Below are 12728 nucleotides of genomic sequence, written 5' to 3'. Positions count from 1 at the left end.
CTCTACGTCACACAGCCATCAGGCAATAGAGCCAGACTCAAACAAAATTCAACATATGTGAGGCTTCCTGCACCCGTGGCCCCACTGTGTGCAGCCCAGGGACCTAAGACCCAGCGTAGGAGGTGGGGATGCACCCCCAGTAACCCGCATCCTCCATCCACCTGGGTTTGATTCCTCTCCTGTAAGGAGAGTTCTCATTGATGCAAACAAGTCCTTGAGACCCTGTGGACTTGTGTGCCCGGTGGGGACGCACCCATACATGCTATGTGCCCTTGGCAGATGGCTGCACTTCTCTGTGCCTGTAAAACGGGGCTGGAAGCAGCATTCCCTGTGCTGGGTTTCCTGACGATGACAGGAGCCATGACTCATCTACCAAGTGCATGCATGTCTCCTCCATAGGTGGGCAGCCTGGAGCTCTGCCCTCAGGGCCTGTAGACACCCGAGGGATGGGTGAGAGGCTCCATGCAACGCATGCACACTCGGTCCACTCCTCCCCTATGCCCCCTGAGCTGGGGTCTCTGGTCTGCTCCACTTGTGACACTTCAGCAAAACCCCTGCATGGAAGGACTTGGAAAGGTCAAAACAGGCCATGTCCCCAGCGTTCCAGCCTGGCATCCTGAGTACCGCCCCTGGACAGCCTGCTGGCGGGACCGCCTGCCCCAGGGTGGCCTGGTCAGATGAAGGGCTGGCCAGGACAGGCAGGACTGCACCCTGCAGGGGTGGCCCAGGGCCCGTGGCGCTGGCCACGTTTGCCTTCTTTGGTTGTCAGTGGGAACTGGCCACCGGCCCTGCAGCCAGGCATGGTGTTGACAGGCCCCCACAGCTGCAGCGCACGTGTGCCCGGCCGTCAGCTCCTGACAGGCGGCGGCAGGGGGCAGGGCGCCCGGCGGCGGCGGGGGGAGGAGGCAGCCACAGCTGAGGGCACAGCAGGTGCTGTGCGGCCCGGTGGCTGCCGGCGACTGGCTGTTTCCCCCTCCATGGGGACAGTGAGGAGGGGGCTTTCTGCTCCCACCTCAGGGGCCCTGGGGTGCTGCAGGCATCTCCTCCCAGTATGGAGGACGTGGGGCCAAGGAAGGAGGTCTGCTCAGTCTGGGACACAAACACTTTATTGTCGCTGTCACTGTCCATGGAGGCGGGCGGCCCAGATCACGTGGGGCCCCTGGGAGGAGGAGGGGAAGAAGTGAATGGGTTGACAGGTGTCCAGCCCGGCCCCGTCACCCCCTGGCCCCCGGTGAGACCCCATCAGGGTTAACAGGATGGGCAGTGGTGGGAGTGGGGGGCGGGCAGGCAGCACAGGCTGGGCCAGTTTGTAACAGGCGGGGACGCCCACCTGTAGTCGCAGCCACCCTCCCAGATCTCTATGGTCGCCGGATGCTGGCTGATGCTGAGCTGGGGCCAGGGCTGGTAGGGGTGGGGGGTGGCCCAGAGGCTCGCTCCCTCCCCCAGCTGAGAATACCTGGGCAGCTGCTGCCTCGGGTTCACGTGGATGGTCAGTCACCCAGAGGCCTTTTCCTGTGGGAAGGCCTGCTCTGTGGGCCCAGGGGCTTGGGGACATGTCAGGCTGGGGTCTCTCCTTCCCATCTCCACCCTGTCTCCATACCCTGGCTCCTAGCAGAGCATCAGAGTCCTTGACACAGTAGGATTCTGTGGAATCTTTGACACAGAATCCGGGGCAGGACCTGCTGCTCTGTGAACCACACTTGGATGGCCAGGCCTAAAATGGCCTGAAGTCAAATGTGTCCTTGGCCTGGCTGGTCCTAGGTGTCGCCTGGGCCAGGAAACGGTGAAAATACAGTTTCCTGCCTCCCAGTCTCCCTGGGGAAGACCCCCAGACCTGCCTTTTAGCATCTGCTCTAGGATGGATAATGCTAGGGTGTCTCTGAGCGAGAGCTCCCCCTGGGATCCTATTAGGAATGCAGAGTCTCAGGCCAGCCCCGCACCTGCAGAATCAGAAATGGGGGTGGGGAGGTCATCCATACAGGCCCTCCAGCAGCTGCTGATTAAGGAAGTGGGGGCACCACAGCCTCAGGGGGTGCTCCCTGACTCCCTGGTCTGCGGTTGAGAAAACCCAAGCTCCCCAGGGTCACCCCCACAATGAGAACCCCAGACCTGTTCTGGCGGCCCAGGTTCTTGAAGCTACGCCCTCCAGCGTACCTGAAGTGGGCTGACCCATCCTGCTGTCTGATCCCAGGTGGGTGGGATGCCAGCCACCTGTGAGCACACCTGGGGCTTCTCCGTGGCGGGCTGTGGGCAGAGTGTCCCCCACCTGGGCTCCAGCTGCTTGGGGCCTCGCCCAGGAAGCAGGTGGGCCTGGGCAGTGCCAATCCCTCCACCCCTTGGCCTGACTCACCTGCTCTCTGTCTCTTTCTCCGGTCCCCCACCCCGGTGGCGTCCACAGCAGACAGAAAAGAGAAGGCCACCGCGATGCCCGACTCCCCAGCTGAGGTGAAGACGCAGCCCCGGGCCACGCCCCCCAGCATGCCACCCCCACCGCCTGCCGCATCCCAGGGGGCCACACGACACCCCTCCTTCACACCCCACACAAGTGAGTAACCCCAGGGCTGGGTCTCCAGGGGGCGGTGGGAAGAGTCTCCTCTGGGTGGGGGTGTCCCTAGAGCCGTTTGAGGTCCGAACTTTCACCTGGACCTGTAAACGACCCCCCATTGGGCCTTTGAGAGGGAGGATCTCATTATGGTTCAGACCCCAACTCTTCTACTTGGTAGCTGTGTGACTTTGGGGAAAGTTCTTAACCTCTCTGGGCCTGGCATTTCTCATTGGGAAAGCAGGGCTGGCCATGGCCCTGCCTCACAGAGCTGCTGTGAGGATGAATGAGTTAATAATTCTTAGCGGGGCGGGTACACGGTGAGCCTTCCATCAAGGTCAGGTGCTATACTGGAGCTCAGAGAGGGACGAGGACTTCTCCGTGGTCACACAGCAGACTACTTGCATGTGGGCGAATCCTGTTTGGCCTGGACCCCGTGAAGGGGCAGTTGGAGGCATTTCTGGCCTTGGAAGAGCCCTGCGGCCAGTCCTGATCCAGGTGTGTGGGTGGGCCAGGAACTGGGTCCACAGGCCTTCAGCTGCCAGCAACAAGGTAGGCAGACCGTGCCTCACGGGCACTGGGCCATAGTTGAGCATCTTGGTGCACACAGCGGGTGTAGGTGGGCTTGCGGAGTCCACAGCCACTCCTGGGCCTTTGAGTCGGAGCAGTTGGGAAGGAGACCCCCGGCTTGTGCTTGTGTGGGCGACAGTCTTCCCTGTACCTAAGACCAGGGGCTCAGCAATGTGTCCTGAGTGTTTCTGGGCGATCCACGTGCCTCACCACCCACACATTCAGAGGTCAGAAAGCCCCACACTAGGGCTTCCTTCCCCAGGCTTTGGACCCAAATGAAGGCCCTCTGTGGAGCAGGAACCTCAGTTCCTCAGCCTGGCGGCCCCTGGCCGCCCCCAAGTTCCTCAAGCCCCACCCTCCTCACCAGGGTCCATGTCTCTTCCCAGAGCCCTGGCCCCAGCCTGGCTCTGTCTGTTACTGGTTGTGAATGGTGCTGGTGCTGCCATCAGAGGCTGGGCAGTGGCCCCCATCTGGAGGAGGGGTCCAGCTAGGTCTCTTGCTGCAGGATGCTGGTCTCTGCTGGTAAACAGGGAAATGCCACCTGCTCCCAGGTGCGGCCACCTGAACACAGGACTGTCTGGCACAAACAGTTCCAGCACCTCTCCCCAGCGGGGTCAGTCTGAGTCAGGGTCCCCACACATGATGGATGAGCCCATGTCCCCACACTTGCCTCCTGTCTCAAGACGGGGCCCTGCCATCCACTCCTGAGTGCCCGGCCTGCACTGGCCACACAGGAGGGGCCAGAGGTGGCCGGACTCTGCTCACTCACTGTTCTCCTGGGGACTCTGGCCAGCCGGTTGCCCCTCCTTCTTCTCCGGAAGAGTCAGTCCTCACCTCGGGCTGAACTGCAGGCCGATCTCTGTCCACTGACTGCAGCTGCCCCATCCAGCCTCACCGGTAGAGAGGGAAGGCTCCGGCCTGGCTGAGTTTCACCCACATCCGTGCAGCCCAGGGTGTCCACGCAGCCCAGGGTGTCCGTGCAGCCCAGGCAGGAAAAGGAATTTTCCTGATGGGGCAGCAGCAGGTCCCCCTGGGATGATGACGCCCCCACTCTGTTGTCCAAGCAGTTCCAAGCAGGAGAGACCAGTGGACCCTCGGAGGGCCTGGCCAAGGGCTCTGAGCCAGGGTCTCCGATCCTCGTGGGCGTGGCTCTGTGGCCTGCCTTTCTCCTCAGTCCAGGAGCCTGTGTTCCGGAAGGCACTGGTCTGGGAAACAGATGTTCCAGGTTGCGGATGAGGCTGGGGTCAGATGCCACTGGGCCTGGTGAACAGATGTGTGGTGGCAGGGCCATGTGTGGTGTGGGGTCCATTCCCTCTGGCCAGGGTCCCAGCTCTATTCAGAGCGTGGAGGTTATGAGAGAACGGGTCTTTCTTCTCTAAGCCGACACCTAGTTCCCTCTGGCCGCTGGGAGCTTTTGTCTGAGTGTCAGGCTGCCTCTGGGGTGGCCTCAGGTTTGTTCCCTAACCCTCGGAATTCCCTGAAAGCAGGGTGTTAACATGAGGTTAACATCTCATCTCATCTGTGCACCTGGCTGGTGGTACCCAGAGTAGACGGATCCTCTGCACTCCCATGGATTCCTGCCAAGAACCTCCCCCACTGCCCCAGGGCCGACCTGCAAGCCAAGCTGACCAGGGACTGATTGGGAGCCACGGCTTGAGGGCTGTGGTTTTTTCCTTACCCGGTGACTGCCCTGGGCACAATTTTATTTTGGAGTTGAAGTTGTGGCGTGGCCACAGGAAGGTGGCAGGAGTGCCAAGAGAACTCTGGGGAGGGATGTGAGGAGCTATTCTGCAGCTGGGAGGACCCTTAAGGGGCAAACACTCCATCTTGCTCTTACCCCTGCGATAGGGGGCACACTCTCTGTTTTCGGTGGTACGGCTTTTCTCCTTGTGGCTTTTGTCCACTGACCTCAGCTCAGACAAATCAAACCTCTCTTCCTGTTTGGTGCTTCCCCCCATCACAGCAGCTCAGACCTGGCCTTTATTTTGGAACCATCGTTGGCTTGTCTGTCGATGGAAACCCCCAACTCCTCAGCCTGGGTCCTGAGGATGGTGCCAAGTGGGATCACCAGGCACCTTCAAGAAACAGCTGTTTAAGAGCCAGGGTGTCCCACTCATGCCCACGAGGAGCCAGAATTCCGGTCGAGCCCCAGAAGTTCCCACCAGAAGTGGCCCCAAGAGATCCCTGACCCGCCCATTTCACAGACGAGGAAGCCGAGGCCCAGAGAAGGGAGTGGACTGGGCCTAGGTGGTGACAGAGGCCCAACCCCCGAAACGCTGTCGAGAGGCAGGGGAGGGGCCGGCTGCAGACACCCCCCCGGGCGGGGTCCAGAGCCCAGCCTCCTTCCTCACAGCGTGTTTTTCTTATTTTGCTTACAGATCGAGAGGACGGGCCTGCGATGTCTCTGCCCCATGGCCGTTTTCATGGCTGCTTAAAATGGTCTATGGTCTGTCTCTGTAAGTAAAATAACAAAAACCACTGTTCTCCCAGAGGTCCTGGCCCAGTGCCTACCGCCCTGTCTGTGCCCCCTGCATCTGCCATGCTAGGCCGGCCTCCCTTAGGGAACAAGGGCCCAGGGGCCGACCAGGAGGATGAGCGGTGGGGTCCCCAGCCCACAGACCGGGTTCACACCCAGCCCTGCCGCCCACACACTGTGACCTTGGGCAGGTGGATGGCCTCTCTGAGCCTCCGTCTCCCCACCTCAGAACTGGGCAAAGCAGGCAGGTCCCAGAGTTGCAGGATGGTAGAATGCCAGTAACAAGTCCGCAGCCTCTCCCAGGGCAGACCCTGCTCTTACCCTTGCAGGCACTGTGTCCTCAGGCAGGGAACCCCACCTGTAGAAAAGCAGTCATGGGCCCAGCGCTGAGGGCAACGACGCGGAGCCCCAGGGTGCTGCTGGTCACGTCATGGGAGTCCCTGGCACACGCAGGGTGCTCCACAGGTATTGGTCACCAGTGGACATTCCCATCACAGTGCTCGGGCTGCAGCTGGTGCCACAGGGGAGGCTCTTGCAGGGCGATGCTGGGAGTGTGTCAGCCTGCATGCGCAGCGATGTAAGCCCAGGTGTGTGGCCTCGTCTGGGGCCCAGTGTGTCCGTGGAGCTGCGGTACTGCCAGGCCTGGGTGCTTTGTGTGGCCAGGAGGATGGTGCCTGAGGGCGGGCTGGGGGCTGGCAGGAGGGGCTGTTTTCGATGCCTCATCCTAAGCTCCCCCCACCCCGCCCAGGCTCTGGGCCTGGGGGAGCCGTGGGGGTGCTGCTCCGTGCCCCCAAAAACCTCGGCCGGGACACGTGTGGTCTATCTTAGTAACACACCTGTTGTGGGAATGAAAGCACTTGTGGCCGGGGGTTATTTTCGGCGTCACTTTAGCAAGCTGCTGAGACTGCCCGGCAGCCCGGGAGGGAACTCGGCGAGCGAGGGCAGGCCAGCCGCAGGAGGACCAGGCACCGAGGGCCAGCGGGTAAGGGCGCCACAGGGAGGCCGGGCCAGGGGCCGCCGGGCGGGGGCCCAGGCGGCAGGGACAGCCACAGGTCTTTGAAGCCCCTGGAAGGCCAGACCCCAAGTGATGGCCCAGCTCTGCTGCAACTGGCCAGGAGGCCCTGCTGTGGTGAGGTCCCCATGCAGCAGGCCACCTCCAGCCTGTCTGGGTGACCGCCAGTGGCTGTCATCAGCCCCAGTCGGGGTGTGTGTGTGTGTGTGTTGGTGTCCACCGAGGGATCAGTGGAGCTCCGCGGTGACAGAGAAAAGTAGCACAACTGTGGGGTCTTCTGGTCCCCAAATCCTGGGACACGGCTCGGATGGACAGGGCCCTTCTTGTCTGTGTCTGGAGCTTACCCCTCCCCGGGCAAGAGGGAGTCCCCGGAATGAGGCACATTATCCTCAAGGTTGTCCCCGAGCCAGAGTGTCACCTGTGGGTTCTAGAAAGAGCTCCTAGGGTCCCCCAGCCCAGAGGGGGCAAACAGAGTTCAACCTGCACTGTGTCTCCAGGGGAGGGAGCGGCAGCACCAAGGGCCCAGTGGAGGATGGGGCCGAGGGGCCCAGCAGGCCCCCCGCCTGCAGCCGGCCTTCCTCAGGACACGCAGGGGGCACGTCTGCTTTGGTGCTGACCCTGGCCTTCAATCAGTGGTTCCCAGACGTCTGTCAAGTGGGGGCCAGTTCTGGACGAGCGATCACCCAGCACGTGAAAGCAGTCAGGTCAACCATTTCAGCCCCTTCTGGTAGGAGAAGCATGACCTGTGTTCCACAAGCAGGGGCATGAGACGGAGGGAGCCAGGAACTGTCCTCCCGGCCCTGAAACCCCACCTCTGGCTTGGGCCAAGGGCCATTTGCAGATGAAGCAACTGAGGCCAGGACCAAGTCTCACCCCCACAGCATGTCTGGGCTGGTTTGGGACATTCACTTCTGACCAGGGCACTTGGGGGGCAGGGCTGTGTCAGCCTGCCACTGAGGAGCGGCATGGTGCTGGGGCACCTGGGGGCAGAAGGCAACCTTGAACACTGCATGCAGGGCGCAGGGATTGTGAGGCCCACCGTCCGTGGATTAGGGGGTGGTCCCTGACCTGCTGCTCAGTGAGGGGAGGAGAGTGTTTGCAGGTGTTGCTGCAGGCGAGGGGTCATGGAAGCTGGAGATGTGGGCAGAGCCAACCAGACAGCAGACTCGGGGTTAACAGGGTGGGCCAGTTCCAGAGCCCAGGGAATGGGGCTAGAGACAGCGGGAGCTGTGTTCCCTGGGCCTGTAGGGGCGGACAGAGCCGGTAACCGGGACCTGGAGAGCCAAGCCCTGGGAGAGCCGAGGCCCAGGGCAGAGGGGCAGGCGTGTGGTCCCACCTCACATGCTCCTTCCAGGCTGGCAAGGCCAAGACAGTCCGCAGAGGTCACCCCAGAGCCAGGGCAGGATGGCAGGTCTGCGTGGTCTGGAGGGGCAAACCGACACGCCCGCTGTCCAAGGTGGCCAAGTAAACAGCAATTATAGGTGATTATTCTGGTGGGGCCACTTCCCAGAGCTCAGCCCGGCAATGTCCCAATCATGGAGAAAAGGGTTCCTGCTCCCTCATCACCAGGGGATGCTGGAGCCTCAGAGAAATGCAGTCCTGAGGGAGCAGCGGCTCTGAGCACCCTCAGAATCCCCACCACAAGACGTGAGCTCACAGCCTCTGCATAGACCCAGCCAGACAAGGCCTGGCGGGGTGGAGGGGAATAGGGGCAGGGCCAGGCCTGGGAACCACAGCAGAGTGAGTGAGAGGTATGCGTGTGCACATACATGTGTGCTGTGCAGGCACGCACACATGTGCGCTCTGTGGGCATGTATGTGTGTGTGCACCGTGCGGGTGCGTGTATACGGTGTTGGTGCCTGTGTGTGCACCATGCTGACCTGCACATGTTCACTGTGTGGGTGTGCCCAGGTGTGTGCTATGGGTGGGCAAGCACGCGTGTGTCCTGTAGGGCTGCACTGCATCGTGCCTATGTGCACACACAGGTGTACACATGTGCAGGTGTGTATGGGGGAGTATGCTTGTGGTGTCTGTGTGCATGTGTGGGGACATACATACATCTTTGTGCATGTGGAGTGTGCACTATGTCCACATGCACTTACATATGTGCATGTGTGTGGTGCACATGGGCCTGTGTGCAAGCATGTGTGTGTGTTGTGTGTGTACGTGTATTCATATGTATATGAGCATGAGTGCACATGTATTTGGTATGTTGTATGAGTGTGCATGCAAAGATGCTAAGGGAGGGAAGGCGTGGGGAATGAAAGGCGTGTGTAAGGGGGAGGGTCATGTAGGGAGGAGCTGGCAGGCAAGCACACACAGGCCAAGTATGCGAACTTGAAGGAGCAGGTTGCAGAGGTGTGAATGACTGCTGAGTTTTTGGGCTGCGCTGCGGGACTCCCAGAGGTGTCCATGTCCAGAGCCCCCTCCCCTGTCATCAAGGACCCTGGAAGCCCTCTACCCCTGACCTCTGTGCAGGCTCTGAGGCCAGGAGGCAGGTTGCAGGTGGCCAGGCATGGGAGGACTCCCTGCCCCTGGGGATGGGCTTCCCTGAGGTTATGGTCCTGCCCCAGGACCACTTCACAGCACCCCAGTGTCTGTCACCCTGGGACCCACTGTGCTGCTCCTGAGGCCCTGCACAAGCTCATCTAAGACCCCTTGGGTCACCAGCCTGTCTTCTACACACAGCAGGCCCCATGGGCACACATGTCTGCTGTGCAGCAGACCCTGCCAGTATCCAGCCCAGCTTGTCCTGGGGTCCAGGCTCCCTTGGCCCACCCTGAGCCCTGTCAGCCTGGCACTGGGGCCCTCATGCAGGCAGTGGGGCCTGTGTAGGCAGTGGGACACAGCCTGTGGCCATGATGACGGGTGTGAGGGTCACTGACCTTCAGGGGAATGAGAAGATGGGCCAGCAGATCCCGATGGAAGGGAAGCCCCTCCACCTGTTCACAGGAGATGCATGGGTGCCAGGCAGCTGGAGGGCCCAGGTGTCTCTGGGTGTGGAGGGCCTGACTGCACAACCCAGAGCAAGGCCGAAGGACAGCTGAGCAGTGGCACATCTGGAGGGTGGCCACGCTCAGCTCCTCCCTGCACCGGGGCCTCAGTCTGCATGTATGTAAAGGGTGTCTGTGGGGCCCATGGTGCTCTGCTGCATCCTCCCCCCCTCCCCCCGCAGTGATGAACGGCAGCAGCCACTCGCCCACGGCCATCGGCGGCGCCCCGTCCACGCCCAACGGCTTCAGCAATGGCCCGGCCACCTCGTGCACGGCTGCACTATCCACACAGCAGCTGCCCCCAGCCTGTGGGGCCCGGCAGCTCAGCAAGCTCAAGCGCTTCCTGGCCACCCTGCAGCAGTTCGGCAGCGACATCTCCCCAGAGATTGGGGAGCGTGTGCGCACGCTGGTGCTGGGGCTCGTGGTGAGTCGGGTGGGGACGCGGTGGGTGACCCCAGGCCGGGCCAGCCTCGGCCTCTGCCCTCCCCTCTCCAGGCTGAAGTCAAGTGTCTTCTTCCCCAGAACTCCACGCTGACCATCGAGGAGTTTCACTCCAAGCTCCAGGAGGCCACCAACTTCCCACTGCGGCCATTTGTCATCCCTTTCCTGAAGGTACAGACCAACCCCCTTCCCTACCCTGAGGCCCCAGGAGGCCTGAGTCTATCCTCTGCCAGCTTAAATCAGCCCCACCCTCAAAACTCCCACCCCCTGGGAGAACAGTGCTGACCTGTTGGCTGATTGCTACAAACCCGCTGCTGGGCTGGAGCCGTCCTCTCCTGACCCCAGGCTCCGACATGCAGCTCCCAGGACCAGTCCTGTGGTTAGTGGCCAGGACACTCAGCCCTTTAACAGCTATGTTCTGAGCACCCACTGTGTGCCAGTCGACCTGTCATAGATTTTGTGGAGCTGCGGGCAGGGGGCATTTCAGTGAAAAAGGAAAGCGAGGAGCAGAACCTTCCAGGCAGCAGGGAGCATGCCTGCAAAGGCCCTGAGGCAGGGGTGGGCCTGCAGAGGCCCTGAGGTGGGGGCTGTGGGGTGTGTGTGTGCCTGCTGTGTTTCGGCCCTGTGCCTGGAACACGGAGTGAGGGGATTGGGACAGTGGACAGACCACCAACTCGTAAGTGAGCAGACAGATGGGCGAGTGGGTGTCAGTTGGGAAGCCACCTGATGTGGTCATCATGGAAGATGAACAGTGGACCAGGGCCTCTCGGCAGGAGCAGTTGATGTTGGGTTGGTGGCAGCTACACCAGGGCGTGTAAGCAATGCAGGCTTCCGGGCCCCCACCCAGACCCCTGGAGTCAGAATCTGCATTGAACAAAGCACTGAGCAAAGCTTCCGCACAAAACCGGGAGGAGTGTAGGTGCAGACAGCCTCAGACCCGAGTCTGCCCTGCAGGACTTCTCAGGGCCTTCGCTCCCCTGTGAGCACTGCACATCTCCCAGAGCAAGTGGAGACAAGGTACTCCCCAAACGTATCTGACCACAGGCACCTCTGCTCTCTCACCTCCTCAGGTCAGGTTCCACAGCGCACTTGGGAAGCACCCACCCTGAATGCGGCTGACATCTGCCACTCGGGCTCTTGTTTTCTGGGCCACAGTGATGCTCACAGCTGTGGGTTCATCCCTCCGTGCATGCTGTGCGCCGGTGGGGCCTGCCTTCCAGGGGACAGGCCAGAGCAGATGTGTTCAGGTTCAAGCCCTGACTTTGCCACTTAGCCCCTGTGGTCCTGGGCCGGGCGAGTCCCACTTATGGAGTGCCTCCATGTCTGCGGCTGTAACTTAGGAGCTATTCTCGGGCTGTTGGGAAGGTTGCAGGGAGTGATCAGGCAAAGAATTTGGCATGTGCTCCATTCATCTGGGGGTTTCAGGGGTTCCACAGACAGGTATCCCCTCAAAAGCTCTTCTGCAGCTGCCCCCGCCGAGCACCCAGCAGCCCTCAGGGGGCGGCACAGACACTGCCACTGTGTCCAGTTAACAGGCAGGGAAACTGAGGCCCCCGCCTGTGGAGGGGTACCAGAATCCATTGACTCCAAGTCCCCCGGCCTGCACAGGGTGTGCCCCAGGCCCGCACCTTTCTCCGAGGGGACCCCACGTCACGCCCCCACATCCACTGCCTCCTCTCGCCTTCCTGCCCTCCCGCCCACGCCCTGCTGAGCTCACGCTGAGCTGAGCCCAGGCTTCCCCATCTGGCAGTCATTTGCATTCATCAGGAGCCCTTCCCGCTCCTCCTTTCAACTTACTGCTGACTCCTCGCTCCCCATCTTTGGGGACACCGCACGCCTGCTTCTTCTGTCAGATCAGATATTTACAGCAGACGCCGCCCCCCGTGTCGGCTGCCCATGTTTACCAGGAGTAGGGAAAACACGACACATCCCTGCTATCACCCAACCAGGCCTGCAGCCCCCTGCCCCTTGAGCTCGGCACCCTCTGCCTCCTCTCAGGGGCACACCCAACCTGGCACCGCCTGCCTCGGTGTCCCCTCTGCCCTCAGCACAGCCATAGGGCTGTCAGGACTCTCGTGCCCTGACTGCCCTCCCGGGAACAGGCAGCTGGGGTGAGGGATGTGCTGGCCACACTGAATGCCCATGGCCCTGCCCAGGGCCCTAGACCAAGGTGCTGTCAGGGACAGAGTCCATTAGCCTGCCTGACATGGGGCTTCTGGGCAGGTCAGGCCTGTTCCCCAGTCTTGTGGACAAGGCACCGGCCAGAGCCCTGCCCGGGGAGTGCCCCTCCCCTGCCCCCCATTCACTGTAGGACCCTGGCCTCTTCAGAGTGCAGAGCGCTGCAGGGAGCCTGCAGGGTGTGCCGGCCTGCTGTGGGGGGTGGGGTGGGCTCAGTTTTCCCACCTATGACCTGGGAGCCACAAGGACAGTGCCTTCCAGTGAATTGATGGCCCCCCCAGGCCCACCATGGTGCACCTGCCTGGTGGCCCCCCAGGCCATCTCCTATGAAAGAGGCAGGAGCTGCATCCGGTCCACCAGGCTCACACCCAGCTCTGCCCTCGGGTAATTGAAACCCCCATTTCCCAGTCTCCTCTCGGGTCCCTGGAGTGTGACCACCCACCTCCCCAGGTGGGACTGGACCAGTAAACTCACAGGAGGAATGGGAGGAGCCACAGCTTCTCGCAGCTCCAGCTG

The 12728-nt window shown here is 61.7% G+C and overlaps 1 protein-coding gene across 6 annotated transcripts in view; it reads left to right on the top strand.

Annotated features, from left to right (window-relative positions):
• CBFA2T3 (CBFA2/RUNX1 partner transcriptional co-repressor 3) overlaps positions 1-12728 on the top strand; it is an 80588-nt gene that overhangs the window by 53957 nt on the left and 13903 nt on the right. For 2 of the 6 annotated variants that reach the window (XM_065925198.1, XM_065925203.1), the window contains exons 2-5: positions 2399-2545; positions 5491-5568; positions 9776-10017; positions 10116-10205. In XM_065925198.1, the coding sequence (XP_065781270.1) occupies positions 2399-2545; positions 5491-5568; positions 9776-10017; positions 10116-10205 (557 nt within the window). Of the gene's footprint in view, positions 1-2398; positions 2546-5490; positions 5569-6399; positions 6571-9775; positions 10018-10115; positions 10206-12728 lie in introns of those variants that run through there. The other 4 variants (XM_065925201.1, XM_065925199.1, XM_065925200.1 and 1 more) reach the window with 3 other exon arrangements.

The sequence above is a fragment of the Muntiacus reevesi genome, chromosome 2 (assembly GCF_963930625.1).
Source record: "Muntiacus reevesi chromosome 2, mMunRee1.1, whole genome shotgun sequence".
NCBI lineage: Eukaryota > Metazoa > Chordata > Mammalia > Artiodactyla > Cervidae > Muntiacus > Muntiacus reevesi.
The sequence above is the reverse complement of the archived record's forward strand: the minus strand, read 5'-3'. Positions and strand labels throughout refer to the sequence as shown.